The 21,128-nt window shown below is 38.7% G+C and overlaps 3 protein-coding genes and 1 long non-coding RNA gene across 4 annotated transcripts in view; 1 reads left to right on the top strand and 3 right to left on the bottom strand.

Annotated features, from left to right (window-relative positions):
* Window positions 1-4,391, bottom strand: part of LOC140931971 (uncharacterized) — a gene marked incomplete at its 5' end in the record, with an annotated part of 6,530 nt that extends 2,139 nt beyond the window's left edge. Inside the window, 3 exons of the mRNA XM_073381648.1 lie at window positions 878-1,053; window positions 1,872-1,998; window positions 4,230-4,391. Of these exons, the coding sequence (XP_073237749.1) occupies window positions 878-1,053; window positions 1,872-1,998; window positions 4,230-4,391 (465 nt within the window). The remainder of the gene's footprint in view (window positions 1-877; window positions 1,054-1,871; window positions 1,999-4,229) is intronic.
* A 4,121-nt stretch (window positions 4,392-8,512) lies between these two features.
* LOC140929899 (uncharacterized) lies at window positions 8,513-9,403 on the top strand. The gene has a single exon (XM_073379592.1). The coding sequence runs from the start codon at window positions 8,513-8,515 to the stop codon at window positions 9,401-9,403; it is 891 nt and encodes a 296-aa protein (XP_073235693.1).
* Window positions 9,404-9,452: 49 nt separating this feature from the next.
* LOC140931972 (uncharacterized) lies at window positions 9,453-10,717 on the bottom strand. Its single transcript, XM_073381649.1, has 2 exons — window positions 9,928-10,717; window positions 9,453-9,463 (listed from the first exon to the last, which is right to left on the bottom strand). The coding sequence occupies exons 1-2, from the start codon at window positions 10,715-10,717 to the stop codon at window positions 9,453-9,455; spliced, it is 801 nt and encodes a 266-aa protein (XP_073237750.1).
* A 7,131-nt stretch (window positions 10,718-17,848) lies between these two features.
* On the bottom strand, window positions 17,849-19,923 carry LOC140929506 (uncharacterized). The gene is made up of 3 exons (XR_012164736.1): window positions 19,786-19,923; window positions 18,591-18,825; window positions 17,849-18,379 (listed from the first exon to the last, which is right to left on the bottom strand). It is a non-coding gene; the product is annotated as an uncharacterized lncRNA (long non-coding RNA).
* Between the last annotated feature and the right edge of the window lie 1,205 nt (window positions 19,924-21,128).

Raw genomic sequence — 21,128 nt, forward strand, 5'->3', positions numbered from 1 at the left:
AATAATACATGTCTACAGAAAAGTCTTAACCCTCCTTAAAAATATTCACTTTACAAAGAAACAGGGACACAAAAAATATGTGCAACAAAGTCCCCTCCACCTTTTCCAGAAAATTTCTTTCCTTGAGCAAAAAGTGAGATAGGGGAGTGGTCTACAAGTTAATGATTTCTCAATTGGCAGTAGTAAAGTATTAGTGAGTCATTATAAACGGAAGATATGAACTTGTCTAAGCCAATTCCCTTAATTTACGGACGAGGAAACCATGATGTTTTTTTTTCTGGAAAATTTGAACACCTGCAGAATGAATTAAGAAAAAGACTTCTACATTATGACCACCTTGAGGTGAAAGGGGAATGCATAGCCAGATAAGAAGTTAGTTAGGGTCGTTCTGGGAAAGCCATACATGTGGGTTTCATATAATGTAATTCATTCCGTTATTAAGGGTAGACAGATGCTTGTAATAGACCTTTCTTGGCTTGCCTATCAATAAATCAGGTGTAATTTAAATGGTTATCATATGAAGAAGTTGACAAAATACAGCTGCAGCTGTAATTTTATAAAATTGAATTTATAGCTTTAAGACCAAAACTTTGGCCCTGTAGTTAATGGTGATTGAAATTCTGACTTGTCCATACCACGGTAACCATGTGGAGGTCTTTTGCTGTCATAAATAATTTGGAATTTAAGATGCATATTTTTACTCTCAATGTTGAGTTAATAATAGAATTATATGCTCCTTATGTTAGAGCACCTCTATCGAGGCTCTTTTTGATTGAGTGCAGATGGCCATGATAGGCTATTTCCCTGGTTTTTCCTGATTGGGTGACCACATATATAATAGATGTTTGAATGAACGTAATTAAGTGGCTATAATCACCTCTTTCATGATGTTTTTTATTATTCTCTTTGCCCGTTTATTTGGTGAAGGTGGACTTACAGAGCTGTAGCCTGAATCTGCTGCCTTCTTTCTGTAAGAATCTCTAGCAGATTCAGGTAACCCCATCCACTTCTCATCAATGGTACGGAAAACTTCTGCATTTCCACCAGTCTCTTCTGTAGAGTAATAACAACACAATTAGTTGATAGTTTTAACTGCCTCCAAGTAAAGCCATACAAGGCTATAACAATAATGTTTACAGAATATATTAATATTTATTATTATTACAATTGATTTACTAGCCATACAAAGCATAAGCTTCATAATTCATCAGCAAATAAATGTATGTTTTAAAGTGTTTTAAAGTTTTAAAGTTTTTAAAAGTGTTAGTTAAATAAGAAAGTACTCCTAAGGAAGGAGGCATTCCATGCTGAAAACCTCAGGCTACATCACTGGGCAAGTGAGCCATGGAACAAAACTTACAAAAAATACAAAACACAGTAAAACAGAAAAAAATACTGAGAAGTAACCATTGTTAGCAAGTGTTTAGCCCTAAAGATTGCTTAACCCTAATCCATAAAATAAAATTAGTGCTTTAAACCCTAGTCAGGACATAATTCTCAAATATTCTAGAAGGAAAACCTCACACACCCAGAGGGAAATATGAAGGAAATATTTTTTAAGTATCTGTAATTTCATAAAATTTTATTTTTTCCTATTGGCTCGCATGGCTCGCATATTAATTGTCCAGCCCCAAAGCTGTTCATAAAAACACAAACATGAACCACTTTAAGTGATACCATTACTGTTTATCAGTCTTAACCAGCTAATTGGACATTAATTTACCCCAGTTTATACTCTTTCCAGGAATTTAGATTTTGGAATTATTAGTACAAAAACTAAACTAATATATTCCATAGTTGATCAAAGTGCATTTGAATATTTCTATAATTATCATCAAAATAACAATGCTTAAGATTGTATTTACATATACCTTTCTGAAGATACTCTCTGGTGAAGGCATTAAAGCCTGAAGCTTTCCTGACAAGTTTTCTGCTTTTTGTAGTGCTGGCCATTTCAGAACCCCTGTTTACTTTAGCACTATGGTTGTTTATCCAGTGCTAAAGCAGAGATAAACACGATAAAGAAAATGGTTCAGGAATTTACTGCAAGGATGTTGTAAAAAAATAATATACCCGTAACAACGGATACATATTTATAAATTAAATCAATATCTGTAAATTAAATTCAAATTTCCTGAATGACATGCCATAGCCTCCTTTAAGTCTGTTTTGTTGCCATCAGCAGGATGCTCCTGATCTCTTGCTTTAGGCCACTTTCCCTTGTAAATTCATTAGACTCAACAATCCAAGTTGATGTGTTAATTCTCAGGGTTACCACAATGAATGCATGGTTATGCAGAATTATATGCACAGCAGTCCATCGTTTAGGGTTGTAAGTGAACATGTCACTGCAACCAAGAGGGAGTGCAATATTTCAGGTATGACTATTAAAAAGAATATAAATCACATTATTTGAAAAGGCAAATAATATCCTTACATTGTGTGGATTAATGAAGCATCCTGAACAGTTTTCAAGACGATGAATACAAATGAGCAAACATCGGTTTGACTTTGAGCTCAACATTTTAATTAAGTTCAATGGGAATAAATATAACAAAAAATATTTGCCAATAATGAGACTTGCAATAGTGCAAGAATACTACTGCCGACAGACATCATTGAATCCAAAATTCATCATTTAAGTGAATGAGATTGTGCATAGAAGGAAAACCACTATTACGATAAACTAACTGAAGATGAACAGACCATGTCACTGGAAATCAGCTGCACATAACTGTGACTTCACCGAGTGGGGGACAATAGACCATAATAGTAAGTCCTCTAAGGCATCATATACAAAAGAAAAAGGGCCAATTCAAATATTGTGCCACATTCAACCTAAAGGGATCCATTAATTATCCTTCAACAATGATGTCACAGATTCAGTGTACAATTATTGAAGTAAAAGGGTGGCAGCAAGAAGACTGACCCAAATCTCCTGCCGAAGAAGCTATTAAAACAGCTGAAAAATGTCCCATAAAAACTACCCACTTCTCCATAATTGTGACTTATTATTATTAGCTTCTACATGACACAATCATCACAAATTACATTATTTTAAAAATTACTTTAGTAAGGCAAATTCTATGATAATAGATTGTATGGCATTGACCCCCTGGCCCCAGTTGTTCGAAAGGTGGATAGCGCAATTGGTTCCTCTGGATAGCAATTCATCCGGTGGATAGCGCTATCCAACTTTCGAACAACCGGGGTCTGGACATACGTGTCACACATGAATTGTGCCAGGGATACTCTGTGAGCAGCGGTTACTGCCATACTGGGGTGCGAGAAACAACCTTCCTTTCTGCATGCATGATTTTCTTCCTCATGCAATTTGCTGGCATAATGGTTAGTATTACTAGAAACTCTTACTTATCACTATATGAGTTTCTGGTACTACATAAGAATTATTAAGCATGCATAGAGTCCTATATGCTTCAGTTTTGTGACATTTTCTGTAGAAACATAACTTGCATTGTCAAATTACATGAACCCTAAGTTTCACACTCTTCTTAAGGGGATGGAGTTGATAACAATGTGGCTGAAACGTAAATCGCTGGACGCTGGGAACAGATGGTCTTAGGCTGAAAGTCAGAAAGTCGGCTTTTAACACAACAATAAGCTTACATATCGCCAAAAAGTAGCCTCTGGTTGCATAGTGTGCTAGACAGAAATTAACCTGAGAATAAATATTCAAGTCTGAACAATAAGCTGAAGCTTAAATGTTGTGGAAGTATTCTTTTTTTTTATACAGGTATACAGGCAAAGGATGAAGCAATAAAGAAAAAATTTGCCCTATCATAAAAGCTTCAGCTTAAATAAGCTTACTGACTAAGGCTTCTTGGCCGACTGAGTTACAAAAATCGTTTCAATCAATCACAGATGTCCGTTTGTGCTGGGTCTCGAAGTTTCGTTTTTTCTCTGCGTGTGTGTGTGTTGGTGGGTGAGCGGGTGTTTCGTTCTTTTTCGAACGCAGAGCCTAGACTTTTATTCAGTCTGAAAACCGGATTTTTCAACCCTACTCCTTCACTGATCGCCAGATGAGAAAATAACCACCCATTGATCAACTCAAGTGAAGCACGAAATTGTTCGTGCGTCAAAAATTGAAAAATATCCAGGAATTATAGTAAAGGAAAGTAATTAAAATGTCGTATTTAAAGAAAAAGCTTCCGTTGTTTCATTTGAGAACTCCATATTTACCGAAGCAACTACAGTATGCAAACGCTCACCTTTACCTGTTCTTCAGTAATGGCGACTTTCGCCGCACATTCCCGAATTTTATCGGGCATATTTTTTTTAGTTGAGGTCATGCCTTCTCCATAACATTTCACAAGGGTATCCTTTTGTTCATCCGTAAACTGAATGCGTTTCATTTTGATCAGTATGGCAAGTTATAAACCTTTCAATACAGTACTCAATCGACCTCAAATGTGGTTAGGTGTACTGTCTGCACAGTCTAGCCCACGAGATCGAAAATAATTTTAGATTGACTACGTCAGAACCTTTCAGTAGGTTAATAGGGCCTATTTTTACCGCTTGTATGCGTTAATTTTATGTTAATTAGATTCGCTCATATGCGGTCAATTTCGAGCGTATCGGGTGTTGTTTTTCGTGTGTAATAGGGAAAGGACTGAGATAGGGTCTTTGATCAGAAAACAGCTTTTTTTGAGTCAAAATACCCAATCTTTGGACCAACTTTATTGTTCATATTTCCCTACTAGGGTCTAATATTTAAAAAAATTAGGTGGGCTGAAAAACTACATTTACACCAATTCACCCGGTGGGGGTGGAGGAGTACTCAACGAAGTTTTGTACGGGGAGGCTTCACCCCTTACCGTTTCATAGTGGAACTCTTACACCCAGCGGTTTACCATGGGTAATAAAATTTGGTTTGGACATCCATGTTATGATCATTATTGACAGGAGTCAATATTGTGTATTCGCGTAATAGTTGAATTCCTTTTTATAGAAATGCTTCTTGTTTGTCTTCAGAAAGTGAGCTTTACCTACAATCGGCAACAAAATTATTTAGACACCGACCTCAAATGAGGTACTTCGATTTCAGGGAAGGAAACAAATTTCACCCCTTCTCCCGCCTCCATTGTTTTTCGCACAGGTGGCTATAATGTATAATGGTGCAAAATTCCTAAGAGGGGATAGGGAAAGGCACAGCTTTAGGGAAAACTGTGTCAACTAAGTTTGTATAGTCAAACCGCCCGTCAGTTATTTTACAATAACAAAGTAGATAAGCAAACTGGTTGTCAATTAATTGCAGATGGCTCCTTCAAGGAAGACACTCCCAAACCTATTAAATTGTTTGACCAGTACAGGAAGAACAAGGGAAAACAATGGAACACTAAGTGTCGGAAGAACAAAGGAAAACCCAAGAAAGAGGAAGTGACAATTGCAATAGGTTTGTTGGAGTGGAAAGAAAAGAGGTTGAAACCAGCAAGGGGGAAAAGAATTGCTCTTAGGGTATCCAACAACGCTCCATGCACACAGATACTTTCTAAAGCAGTTACAAACTGGAAGGCATATCATAGTGACCTCTACATAGAAGATGAAGAGTACCTCCTTGTATTTTGAAAGTGTCAAGCAAGCCCAGTTTATACCTGAAACGGTTGAATTTTTCACCCTTTCGAGGTATCAAGAGGAAATTGGAAAGGATTACAAACGAATTGTCTTGTATCTCCGCTCACAGATGGATAGAAACTGCTGAACACGGATATGACTCCACTGATGATGAATATTCAGTTGAAGAAGGTAAAGCAAAAAGAGCTAAATTACAGATCAAGAATGACGAGGAGTCGACATGAAAGCTGTAGCTTGGATTGGACAAAGATGTAGATGCTGGTGAGTTTGTTGATGATGGTAAACGTGATGGTAAATCCTTACCAGATGTGGCAATCATGTTGCCCAGTAGTGAAGTTACTGTAGATGTGACAATCCGGGAGAACTCTTCTATTCCTAGCACTACAGCTACGAACAGTGCAGCTGAACCTGTCTGCAATGAAAAGCATCCACTACTGTTTTTAACTTGCGAACATATGCTCAGATTTAAACATTAACACATTTTAACCTGGTATAAAGCTTACATTGTAGCTATACCTCATCTTATGTGATAAATAGTCACACTAAGTAGAATATCCATTATCAGCAATGTCTATCAATCTTTCATAGAACTGAAGAGCTTCCTTCCAGGTTGTAGGAAGTGCCAAACCCAGACCTTGTCTAACATACTCAAAATATTCTTGATGCTGATTATAATGTTCTTTTAGAGTGATCTCCTGAGTCACACACACTATTTCATTAGTTGCAACCCTTGCTAATAGATTACTTGTGGTACCATGATATTCTGGCAGGAAATATAATGAATCTGGTCTTCCCCTAACACTATTTTGCCTGGAGCCTCTTATGTAGTGAGTGTTCCAATGCTCCCTGACAGTCTTACATTCTTCTTGTAGTAATTTGGAGAAACAGTACCACAGATACTCTTTGCTCATGTCGGAGGACATGTCAATTTTATGTTGGGCTTCTAGGTCCTGAAACAAATTTCTCCACCATGCTGACCTGTTTTTGGAAAAAAAGGACCACCATCCTTCAATACATTGATTTCATTGTGAAGGGACATATCGATGAGCATCGGGGTTTTCTTCAAAGTAACTCTAAATTGATGCAAGTAGACTGTTCTCAGTTCCCAAGTCAGTAACTACTTCAACAGGGCAGCCTCCAAGTTCTTTCACAGTGTCTAGAAAGTAAATTGCGGGGTACTCTGGTAAGTTATTTGAACGAGCCACCTTCAACCACAGTATACGTCTGCTGAAGCAATCTATACATCCATGAATAGGGAAACCCCATGGCATGAGCTTATTGTATCCATCCACATGCCAAGAGTAGTTGAGACCAGGGTTGTAATATTGCCTTCTTTTTAAGCAATGAGATTTACGTAACTCACTCCCCTCAGAATCAAGTTCTTTGACAATTTCCTGTACGACAATTCTAGGGACTTAAATTCCTTCCATCTCTAAAGTACGCCAGATTGTTCTACAACCACCCATTGATCCAAGACCATCAATAATTTCCTTTACTGCGTTCCCTTACATGCTTGAGTAAATCCTCTGATGGTTGGACCTTCTTGAGAGTCCATATTGTTTCAACCTTCTAAGCAGTGTACTGTAACTAAAGCAATGATTATGGTGCTTTTCAAGGAAACCAAGAATTTCGTTATACTCAAATCCTCTATTGTAGTAATAGGTTATGATCGCTTCTTCATCAAAGTTGAAATCTGTGTGTGAATCTGAATCCTTATTTAATGCATCTTCTAAGCCTGTTAAAAAAACACCACTGTTTAAAATTCCGTTGTAATAATAATGACAAATAAGAGGAGAGTAATACTTAGGTGTCCCTGATACGTTGGCCTATATAGACTTACTGGAAGATTAGACACCATAGTAAAGTTTTTATTTTTTGACTGTATTATTGCAAAAACTTTAAGAATGGTTGACAAAAATCATCAATTGCTCTTTTCACAACCTCAAAACTTGGAATCAATGCAATAAAACATTGAAGATGGTGCTAAAACAGGACACGACAGACCACCGAACGATCAATTTTTTGATTTGCACAGGACACGCAAGAAAAAAACAAATTTTCATGAAGTGTGGATCCTGTGTAGATTAGAGAACTTAAAGTGCTACCATGACGAAATTCACATCTTTCCTATCTAAGCCATTTCAAAATATAAACAAGTAGCCTGTACGAGAAGAAGAATGCTGTTTACTATTTTCAAATATCTCTTTATGTTCCAGAGATATTCAATTTTTTTAAAATATGCGAATTAGCTTAGTGATGATGTCATATACTCAACAGAATTTTTATCAAATATTATAAAAGATAACTCAGCCAATTTGTATCAGAAATGTTTGATTCCTTGCAGAACGATTATACTACCGGTAGATGTGCTTTACAATAGTCGTGGTTATAATAGCCCTTTTACCCATGGGTAAATAGCGTTTGCCCACGGGAAAAGACTTTTTTGTGTGTAACCGCTTTTCCCAGACCGAAACTGCCCTAGGGTTATTTCCATGGATACATCAAAAAGAACAAAAGAACTTCCGATGACAGTTCCTGAACTGAAAAGTACGGTTTATCTGCTCCCTGAGGTGGCTTGGCCAATCATAAAGTAGAATGCAGCTAATACAGGAAATCGCGTGAGGCGCTCTGAGGTGACCTCTGAAGCACTTGGCTAATTTCGCGCCTACTTCTAGCACGAGGTAACATGGCAGGGTTTTGTGCATCACTTTAAGTATTTCTTTCTTTATTTATTTTCATGAGTTTGCCCTTCAGACTGCCAGTTACGAAGTTGATTAAATTATAATCTTTCTGTTTATCTGTTTATAGGAACGCTAGTCAAAATGAAGCTCCCTATTACAACGGATATTTATTTGCGGCACGAAATCAAACAAGGCCGCACGGAATCAACAACACCGGTAATACCCTGTATGGTGTTAGCATGGCTCAAAATCAGCCTCCACTGCATGATCCAGCGATGTTAAATCCCTACCCGATTTACCAGAACCCTGTACCCGGTACTAGCAATCACCTTCAGTTTGAACCAGACAGGGACAGCGCTAGTCCAACTCCAAGTGAATCCTCGAACCGAAGCGACGATCGTAACAAGCGCAGTAGCTGGTCGTTGACCGAAGAGAGATGCTTAATTGCCGCTTTTAAGGAGTACTACGATAGACTTAAGTCTACAAAAAGCAGTCAAGCCAAAAAAAACATATGGGAAGGTATTTTTAAGCAGTTTCAAAGTATGTGCTTTGACAATGGCGTGGAATCTGAAAAGTCATTAGCGCAGTTAAAGGAGAAGTGGCGGGCGCTCTTGGATAAATACAAAAGCGTATGTGATAACAACAGTCGCACGGGAAGGGAACGGAAAATGTTCAAGCACTATGAAGACATCGACGAATTTATGGCTTCATCAGACAAAGTGAATCCAAGATTTGTCAAGGAAACGAAAGCCCACCGACAGGATTGGAGCTCTGATGATACCGACGATATTTTATCGACCGGAAATCAAGATTGCAGTAAGAAACCAGAGAAACGGCCGCCCAGCTCTGCTGGAGGAGATAGTGCGGATGCAGAGAAAACTGGAAAAACTGGGCAAAAGGATGAAAAAGGACCAAAAAAGAAGAAGAAAAGGCTTAGCGGCAATGACATGGAGCTAGCAATCCTTGACATGATGAAGTCACAGCAAGAAGCCATCCAAAGATCCCAAGAGAATGACGAGAGAGTTTTTGAAGCTCTCCTCAAATCTCAGGCAGAAGCGCAGCGACAACACCAAAAATTTGTTGTGTCTGTGTTAGGAAAACTCGGAGACATATTTGCTTCCAAAAAATAGGTTTAACTCAGCGCTTTTATTCCAAAGAAAAAAGGAACTGTTTACATTATTATTGCAAAACTGCAAAAAGAAATTTTAATTGATCTTGAATAGTATTTTGGACACTAAAATACACAGTGCTGTAAAATGGTTACAACCGGTGTTTCTTAAGTATAATAGACGTTACAGTTGTTTAGCAAACAGAATTTTTATATTTCCTGTAATTATCCCGTGTAAAATTCTACACCATTTTTGATTGATTTTATATTACTATATATATATATACATATTTATTCAATCTGCTGTTACTTTCAGGTTTGGATCAATTGGATCAGATATATGATTGCTTAAATAAATTGCAAAGCAAAATATAATTATTTCGTAACCTTCTATAATTTAGGACGCAAAGAGGACAAAATCAAGGGGATAATATGTCTATTGATTTGCAACGTATTGAACAAGGGCTTGTAGAACCGCAGCTGCAGCCTGGGAGGGGGGGGGGGCGCCGTCGTCATCATCATCATCATCGCTATCATCATCATCACCACTATCATCTACGTCGAGTTCATCTCCTCGTAAAACACAAATGTTATGTAGCACGCAGCAGGCGATGATAGTGTCAGGTATTCTGTCACTGTCTTCGTCTAGGCGCTTAAGTAATACCCTCCAACTTCCTTTGGTCATACCAAATGCATGTTCGGATACTATTCTCGCCTTGGATAACTCTCGGTTGAAATTCCTCTGGTCGCGCGTAAGCCCACCGTTATCCTTAAATGGTCGGATGAGCCAGGTTTTGTTTGGATAAGCAGTGTCTCCCACGATAAGTGGGCGCACTACAGTTCCGCCTAAGTCAAATGTAGGTTCCATTAGGATATTCTCATCTTCAGCAGCCCGATAAACGTCAGTTAACCGCAGCATCCGAGCATCATGTAGACTTCCAGGAAAACCAGTGGCCACGGATAAATAGAGGCCAGAGGCATCAACTATTCCCTGTACTAAAAAACTGTAGAAATGTTTCCGGTTAAAGTAGTCTTCATGGTTAATTTTCGGGGCCTTAATAGGTACATGGCTTCCATCTATTGCTCCAACTACATTAGGTAATTTACTTTTATTGTCGAAGCCTTTAATTTTTTTAGCTATCTCTGCTGCAGTAGAAGGAAATTTGATAAACTCATCTTGAAGTCGGCATATTTCTTGAACAAATTCATGGCAACACTTTACAACAGTCGGTTTCGCCAACCCGACCATCAGTCCACACGAGCGGTAGCACTCTCCAGTAGCTAGTCGCCAGAGGCTTGCACCGACGCGCTTTGGAACTGGAATGGCATCTCGCATCCTAGTGTTTTGCCGCTGGAGCGCCGGTCCAATGAGCTGGCGTATATATTCAAAGGTATCGCGCAAAACTCTAAAGTTTTCTTTCCACCAGTGATCCAGTGCATTGTTATTTAGAAGTTCCTGAAACCAGTTCTGTGGTCGTGGAAATACCCAAGCTCTTCTAGGCCGGCGAGCAAATTGGCGACGAGCTCATAAATTTAAATACAATGCCGACAAACCTTGCAGGTAGCGTAATCGAAAGCGCCTTCTTCGGTGTCTTCTCGGTAGGTACTTCATATATGATTATTATTATGTACCTTAATATAATTATTATATCTCATTATATATTATTATTATATACAACGCCATATACCCCTATACAACACCATATACCCCAATACAACACCATACACCCCCATACATAACCATACACCCTACACATCACCATATACCCCTATATACCCCTATACAACACCATATACCCCTATATACAACACCATACACCCCCATACATAACCATACACCACCTATACATCACCATATACCCCTATATACCCCTATACAACACCATATACCCCCATATACCCCTATACAACACCATACACCCCCATACATAACCATACACCACCTATACATAACCATACACCCTATACATCACCATATACCCCTATATACCCCTATACAACACCATATACCCCCATATACCCCTATACAACACCATACACCCCCATACATAACCATACACAACCTATACATAACCATACACCCTATACATCACCATATACTCCTCTATACCCCTATACAACACCATATACCCCCATATACCCCTATACAACACCATACACCCCCATACATAACCATACACCACTACACATCACCATACATCCCTACACATCACCATACACCCCTACACATCACCATACTTCCCTATACATCACCATACACCCTATACATCACCATACACTCTTATACATCACCATACATCCCTATACATTCCCATACACTACTATACATCACCATACACCCCTACACATAACCATACACCACTATACATCACCATACATCCCTATACATCACCATACACCCCTATACATCACCATACACCCCTATACATCACCATACACCCCTATACATCACCATACACCCCTATACATAACCATACACTCCATACATAACAATACACCCCTATACATCACCATACATAACCATACACCCCTATACATCACCATACATCCCTATACATCACCATACACCCCTAGACGTCACCATACACCCTTATACATCACCATACATCCCTATACATCACCATACACCCCTAGACGTCACCATACACCCTTATACATCACCATACATCCCTATACATTCCCATACACTATTATACATCACCATACACCCCTACACATAACCATACACCCCTTTACATCACCATACATCCCTATAGATCACCATACACCCCTACACATCACCATACATCCCTATACATCACCATATATCCCTATACATCACCATACACCCCTATACATCACCATACATCCCTATACATTCCCATACATCCCTATACATCACCATACACCCCTACACATAACCATACACCCCTTTACATCACCATACATCCCTATAGATCACCATACACCCCTACACATCACTATACATCCCTATACATCACCATACACCCCTATACATTACCATACATCCCTATACATCACCATACACCCCTATACATCACCATACACCCTTATACATCACCATACATCCCTATACATCACCATACACCCCTATACATCACCATACACCCTTATACATCACCATACCTCCCTCTACATTCCCATACACTATTATACATCACCATACACCCCTACACATAACCATACACCCCTTTACATCACCATACATCCCTATAGATCACCATACACCCCTACACATCACCATACATCCCTATACATCACCATACACCCCTATACATCACCATACACCCTTATACATCCCTATAAATTCCCATACACTATTATACATCACAATACACCCCTACACATCACCATACACCCCTTTACATCAACATACATCCCTATAGATCACCATGCACCCCTATACATCAACATACATCCCTATAGATCACCATACACCTCTACACATCACCATACATCCCTATACATCACCATACACCCCTATACATCACCATACACCCCCATACATAACCATACACCCCCATACATAACCATACACACCTATACATCACCATACACCCCCATACATAACCATACACCCCTATACATTACCATACAGTACTATACATCACCATACACCCCTACACATCACCATACACCCCTATACATCACCATACATTCCTATACATCACCATACACCTCCATACATAACCATACACCCCTATACATCACCATACACCTCCATACATAACCATACACCCCTATACATAACCATACACTCCATACATAACCATACACCCCTATACATCACCATACACCTCAATACATAACCATACACCCCTATATACAACAATACACCTCCATACATAACCATACACCCCTATACATCACCATACACCCCTATACATCACCATACACCCCTATACATCACCATACACCCTTATACATCACCATACATCCCTATACCTTCCCATACACTACTATACATCACCATGCGCCCCTACACATAACCATACACCACTATACATCACCATACATCCCTATACATCACCATACACCCCTATACATCACCATACACCCCTATACATCACCATACACCCCTATACATCACCATACACCCCTATACATAGCCATACACTCCATACATAACAATACACCCCTATACATTACCATACACCCCCATACATAACCATACCCCCTATACATCACCATACACCCCTACACATCACCATACACCCCTATGCATCAACATACATCCCTATAGATCACCATACACCCTTATACATCACCATACATCCCTATACATTCCCATACACTATTATACATCACCATACACCCCTACACATAACCATACACCCCTTTACATCACCATACATCCCTATAGATCACCATACACCCCTACACATCACCATACATCCCTATACATCACCATACACCCCTATACATCACCATACATCCCTATACATCACCATACACCCCTATACATCACCATACACCCTTATACATCACCATACATCCCTATACATCACCATACACCCCTATACATCGCCATACACCCTTATACATCACCATACATCCCTCTACATTCCCATACACTATTATACATCACCATACACCCCTACACATAACCATACACCCCTTTACATCACCATACATCCCTATAGATCACCATACACCCCTACACATCACCATACATCCCTATACATCACCATACACCCCTATACATCACCATACACCCTTATACATCCCTATAAATTCCCATACACTATTATACATCACAATACACCCCTACACATAACCATACACCCCTTTACATCAACATACATCCCTATAGATCACCATACACCTCTACACATCACCATACATCCCTATACGTATGGAGGTGTATGGTGATGTATAGGAATGTATGGTGATGTATAGGGGTGTATGGTGATGTGTAGGGGTGTATGGTGATGTATAGTACTGTATGGTAATGTATAGGGGTGTATGGTTATGTATGGGGGTGTATGGTGATTTATAGGTGTGTATGGTTATGTATGGGGGTGTATGGTTATGTATGGGGGTGTATGGTGATGTATAGGGGTGTATGGTGATGTATAGGGATGTATGGTGATGTGTAGAGGTGTATGGTGATCTATAGGGATGTATGTTGATGTATAGGGGTGTATGGTGATCTATAGGGATGTATGTTGATGTAAAGGGGTGTATGGTGATGTGTAGGGGTGTATGGTGATGTATAGTACTGTATGGTAATGTATAGGGGTGTATGGTGATGTATAGTACTGTATGGTAATGTATAGGGGTGTATGGTTATGTATGGGGGTGTATGGTGATGTATAGGGGTGTATGGTTATGTACATCACCATACACCCCCATACATAACCATACACCCCTATACATTACCATACAGTACTATACATCACCATACACCCCTACACATCACCATACACCCCTATACATCACCATACATTCCTATACATCACCATACACCTCCATACATAACCATACACCCCTATACATCACCATACATTCCTATACATCACCATACACCTCCATACATAACCATACACCCCTATACATCACCATACATTCCTATACATCACCATACACCTCCATACATAACCATACACCCCTATACATCACCATACACCTCCATACATAACCATACATCCCTATACATAACCATACACTCCATACATAACCATACACCCCTATACATCATCATACACCTCAATACATAACCATACACCCCTATATACAACCATACACCTCCATACATAACCATGCACCCCTATACATCACCATACACCCCTATACATCACCATACACACTTATACATCACCATACATCCCTATACATTCCAATACACTACTATACATCACCATACGCCCCTACACATAACCATACACCACTATACATCACCATACATCCCTATACATCACCATACACCCCTAAACATCACCATACACCCCTATAGATCACCATACACCCCTATACATCACCATACATCCCTATAGATCACCATACACCCCTATACATCACCATACATCCCTATACATCACCATACACCCCTATACATCACCATACACCCTTATACATCACCATACATCCCTCTACATTCCCATACACTATTATACATCACCATACACCCCTACACATCACCATACACCCCTTTACATCAACATACATCCCTATAGATCACCATACACCCCTATACATCAACATACATCCCTATAGATCACCATACACCTCTACACATCACCATACATCCCTATACATCACCATACACCCCTATACATCACCATACACCCCCATACATAACCATACACCCCCATACATAACCATACACACCTATAAATCACCATACACCCCCATACATAACCATACACCCCTATACATTACCATACAGTGCTATACATCACCATACACCCCTACACATCACCATACACCCCTATACATCACCATACATTCCTATACATCACCATACACCTCCATACATAACCATACACCCCTATACATCACCATACACCTCCATACATAACCATACACCCCTATACATCACCATACACCTCAATACATAACCATACACCCCTATATACAACCATACACCTCCATACATAACCATACACCCCTATACATCACCATACACCCCTATACATCACCATACACCCCTATACATCACCATACACCCTTATACATCACCTTACATCCCTATACATTCCAATACACTACTATACATCTCCATACGCCCCTACACATAACCATACACCCCTTTACATCACCATACATCCCTATAGATCACCATACACCCCTACACATCACCATACATCCCTATACATCACCATACACCTCTATACATCACCATACACCCTTATACATCCCTATAAATTCCCATACACTATTATACATCACAATACACCCCTACACATAACCATACACCCCTTTACATCAACATACATCCCTATAGATCACCATACACCTCTACACATCACCATACATCCCTATACATCACCATACACCCCCATACATAACCATGCACACTTATACATCACCATACACCCCCATACATAACCATACACCCCTATACATTACCATATAGTACTATACATCACCATACACCCCTATACATTACCATACAGTACTATACATCACCATACACCCCTACACATCACCATACACCCCTTTACATCAACATACATCCCTATAGATCACCATACACCCCTATACATCAACATACATCCCTATACATCACCATACACCCCCATACATAACCATACACCCCCATACATAACCATACACACCTATACATCACCATACACCCCCATACATAACCATACACCCCTATACATTACCATACAGTACTATACATCACCATACACCCCTACACATCACCATACACCCCTTTACATCAACATACATCCCTATAGATCACCATACACCCCTATACATCAACATACATCCCTATAGATCACCATACACCTGTACACATTTTTTAATTTTTTAATTTTTTTTTTAATTTTTTAATTTTTTAACGAAGACTAGTGAGCAGCACAAAGGAAGACTTCTTGTAGTTGTAAGCTTTTTCGTTTATTTCCGACGCGTTTCGTCTCTTACTGAGACTTCTTCAGGGAATGAATACAACTAGCAAAGAACAGCATATATAACACGTTGTGTGCGTAAGTAAAACTTCCGGTGGAAGTGAATAATAACTTAACTATGCTGTAAACGGGCGTTGCAAGAAACGCCTTGATACATCGGTTATTGCGTGTTGCTATATTTGTTTGGGGGCCATACGATTAGCGCTAATCGTATGGCCCCCAAAAAACATGCTATTTACATAGATGTGCTAAAGTAGTAGTAGATTTATAACTGACGATACAGTCTAAGTCTGGTAAATGTCTCTGGATAACAGAAGTGTGTCCCAAACCCTTGAAGCGTAGAGCTGCGTAGCCGTCTCATATTCTTTCGGACGTTTTCAGATTCTTGGTAGCTAGTTTTGATAGCATTGCCTTGGGCACACAGATCGATGTTGTGAAACAAGCAGAGAGGTGATTTGTGGGGGTCAGTGGAACTGTGAAATCTTTCCCCCAAAACAAATATCCTGGAAAATCCAGAAATGGGGTGCTCGGATTGTTCAAGTTCTTCTGGAACGTTCATGGCAGAAACAGCACGGTACTCTGCAGGAACAATCAGAGGGCATTCCACTTGCTGAAAAAAGGATACATTTAATGTTAACAAAATATATATATTAAAGAGATTTCTATCAAAGAATAGATAGTGAGTCGCGAAGCCAATCAAAGAATGCCATTTGTGAAAGAACACTAGCAGATTTATACTAAATATATATATTAAGCATCTTTTTTTTGGAAAGAGGGAAAGAACAATAAAAGAGCACCAGCATGTGCACATTAAGCAATGCTGAAAACAACATACCGCAGTTGGTTTCTTTGCATATTCTGGTTTTTCAAAACAACCAGAATTCTAAGAAGGGAACAGATCTAGATTACTGGGTATCAAGGAAAACAGGGTAAAACAAAAATTTGTATATAGAAGTGAAAACAAACAAGGATATAAAATCAAAAAGAAGCCCCAAATTAAACTAGACAAAAACTAACAAGTTACACTTCTACTAAAGTCATTGTGTTTTTTTCGTAAGACATGGCTGTTAACAGTAACGCATTTGCGCTGTACATATACATCTAATATTCCAAAATGGTGACAATTTTATTATTCTTTTATATTCATGTTAATTAGCCCTCTTGGCCTCAACCGCATCTGCAGAATTCAAAAGAATTCTTAACCTAAAACGAGGCAACAAGGGCCAATTAACATTGACACTAAAGAAGATTAAAATTGAAACCATTTTGGAATAAGGTTTGTATCATACCTTAGACTTTTGTAAATACTGGAATTTCACAAATGGATGCCAACTCCTTAAGCTCTTCAGTGGTATAATTAGCAATGTTGGCCATGTTGATGTTTTTCTCTTTAATCTCTTTGTGGAGAATAGCAGGATCTCCTAAATCATATAATAAATTAAACGGTTTTAGACATTTTATTCATAAAGTACCAAAAAACATTATCAGTGATCATGAGCTCACATGCACAATTAGAAGAAGAAAAGACTCCTTTTGGCAAAATGCAGAACATAAATTAAGGATGTGGCCAGTGTGCTAGCTGCTGTATAGTTTTAAAGGAAGACAAAGACTTCAAACAGTAAATATATGTACCCGTAAACTTGATGTTTTTTAAGTAAACGCTCTTCTTTTCATGCTCAGTATTTTACACCACAGGGCCACGTAGAATTGGTGCAATAACTGGTGGGAGTTCTTCACTATGAACAACAAAATCTTTCTCTCCCTTTGCATAGATGACTTTATCTAGCATGTGCATCTTAAGATCATGAAGAAATGACTCTAAGCTTTTCATTTCCTTGCGTGGAACATCATCCTCAGGATATACAATCTAGTCAAAATAAAGAATAATAAATTATATAATAATTAAACATTAAGGTTTATATACCGGTATTATACAGGCAATTCAAACAATCTAACACTAGAGTACACCATGCAAAACAGATAAAAATTCATTAAATTCACTAGAAGTAGCTTAAAAGAAATACTGTAATATGTCAAAATAGTATGTTCTAAAAGAAAAAAAAATTAGAAAGTAGATAATTATAAGTGAAACTTGTATAATCAGAGCAAAAAAAATTTATCAGATTCATCAATAATTCTAAAATACGCAATTACATTAGCAATTACAGTGCACCACTTTACATTATGAAAAGATCAGGGTAATTTGTACAACATGATGTGAAACTTGATAATTAGCTCTTTGCATGCAAAATTGAGGGAAATATGAGGGGAGAAAAAGTGCTAATGAGCCCATACATTATTTCATTTAAAGCCAAGATCACAGAAAAAGTGATATAACAAATCAAGTCAAAATTCATAGCAAAAGTTTAAAGTGTCATGTTATTTCAGCATTCAGAAGTGATATACATGTATCTGTTCCTAGGTAAAAAAAAATTAAAAGAGGGTGGCAAAGGGCTTTTAGGCGATGCGTGCTAGTGCCAAACTTATTAGCGTGATGTGTGATAGGACCCAAATTATATAGGTGCGGGATGCATGATTGGACATGGCAGCGTGACGCTTGATTTCTTAATTCACAAACATGTGACGCGTGATTTACACTTTAGATTTCCGTGATAGATAAAGTGTCTTTGATGTGTTTTGTGAAACCATGTGATGCATGATGGCTTAAGTGTTTAATTACCATGATGTGTGCTGGCCTACAAAAAATCAGCATGATGCGAGATAGATACTCCCCCCTTTGCCACCCCCTTAAAAGAGATTATGCAAATGAGGCAAATATTGTAAATAGAGAATCCCTATAATTAAATATAGCTATAAATTAAAATACCTTTGAATTACTACAGCAGTTCTTTTCATTGCCATCACCCAAGTACACTTCCCCAATGATCCCTCATATCCCACACACTGTGGTTGACAAATCCCTCTCAGTCAACATCTCAAATGCCCACAAACCATTGTAGAGCAGCTCATTATTTAAGCAATAGACCACACTTTCTATGGGTTTACCGGCGTGATAACCCACGTGGGATGTTGGGAGAACACGAGAAAAGCTTGTAAATCACGAGCCGAAGGCTCGTGATTTACAAGCTTAGTGTTCTGCCAACATTCCAAGTGGGTTATCACGCCGGTAAACCCATAGAAAGTGTGGTCTATTGCTTCTATAAAATAACTTCTGGTAGAATGGAGTCTTTTAGGTAAAAAATATGGTTCTAGTACTGTGATCAAGTCACGTCTTCTCTCTAAAGTCATCATAAGCCAATCATGACTCACGATTTAATAGCGTTGAACTTTCTCAAAACTCAGTTCAGTCAGACAACAAACAGCAGCACTTCAAAACACGAGTTCTGGCACTTATTACATGATAACTTATGAAAGCTGTTTTACAGGAACGTACAATGAAAGAATACGTTCATGGTTTGTTTACTACAGAAGTAGAAATTAATTGAACATCAGACTGTACGCAGCTGTATTTTGTTGAGTCGATCCGTAAGAATTTCATTGTTACAGACGGGACTGACAGCTATTGTAATTGAGGACCTCATTCACTTTTTACAAGCCGCAGTGGTTTAAGATCTGTTTTCTGGACTTTATTATGATCAAGAAATGCTGCGGTAACGACGTGGCTGCATTTGCGAAGTTGTCGCATGTAACTTTATATGCACGTACGGCAACCGATGGAAATATGTCAGTGGTGGAGAAAGGTTTCTTTGCCATAGCCACATATTGGCGTTAATATTTGTCGATTCCTGAAGTCAGGTGGTTTGGGGTAGGTTATGGCATCGATATCACCGAATAATTTGTGCAAATGTTGGAAAAAACCAGCCCGAAACTCTGACATCTTTCATCATCGTTGGCAGCTTGTTTACAAACTACAGCGGCCGATTTTATACCATATCTTGATCAGAGAGCTCTTTTTGGAACAATTTCTTTCATAAAGGAATTTAATTTTGACATAAAATAAATCAAGAATGCTAAAACTATCCGTTTTGTTGCTGGTTGGCACATGGTTAAGGTTTCCTAGAGACTTTCTACACCAGAAATTCACACAGTTGTTGTCTTTCTCTCGGATTGGCATCGTCGTGAAATGTAAACTGTTTTCCAGCTTTGTACTTTATAACTTCTAAAGCTATGGCAGTAGCGAATTGTGAGGCTCAGTAATTAAATGTGGAA

Source organism: Porites lutea, chromosome 3, assembly GCF_958299795.1.
Source record: "Porites lutea chromosome 3, jaPorLute2.1, whole genome shotgun sequence".
NCBI lineage: Eukaryota > Metazoa > Cnidaria > Anthozoa > Scleractinia > Poritidae > Porites > Porites lutea.

Bases quoted from the DNA above. Each gene is read 5' to 3' on its own strand.
- LOC140929899 (XM_073379592.1), top strand. From the start codon at position 8,513: ATGGCTCAAAATCAGCCTCCACTGCATGATCCAGCGATGTTAAATCCC.
- LOC140931972 (XM_073381649.1), bottom strand. From the start codon at position 10,717: ATGCGAGATGCCATTCCAGTTCCAAAGCGCGTCGGTGCAAGCCTCTGG.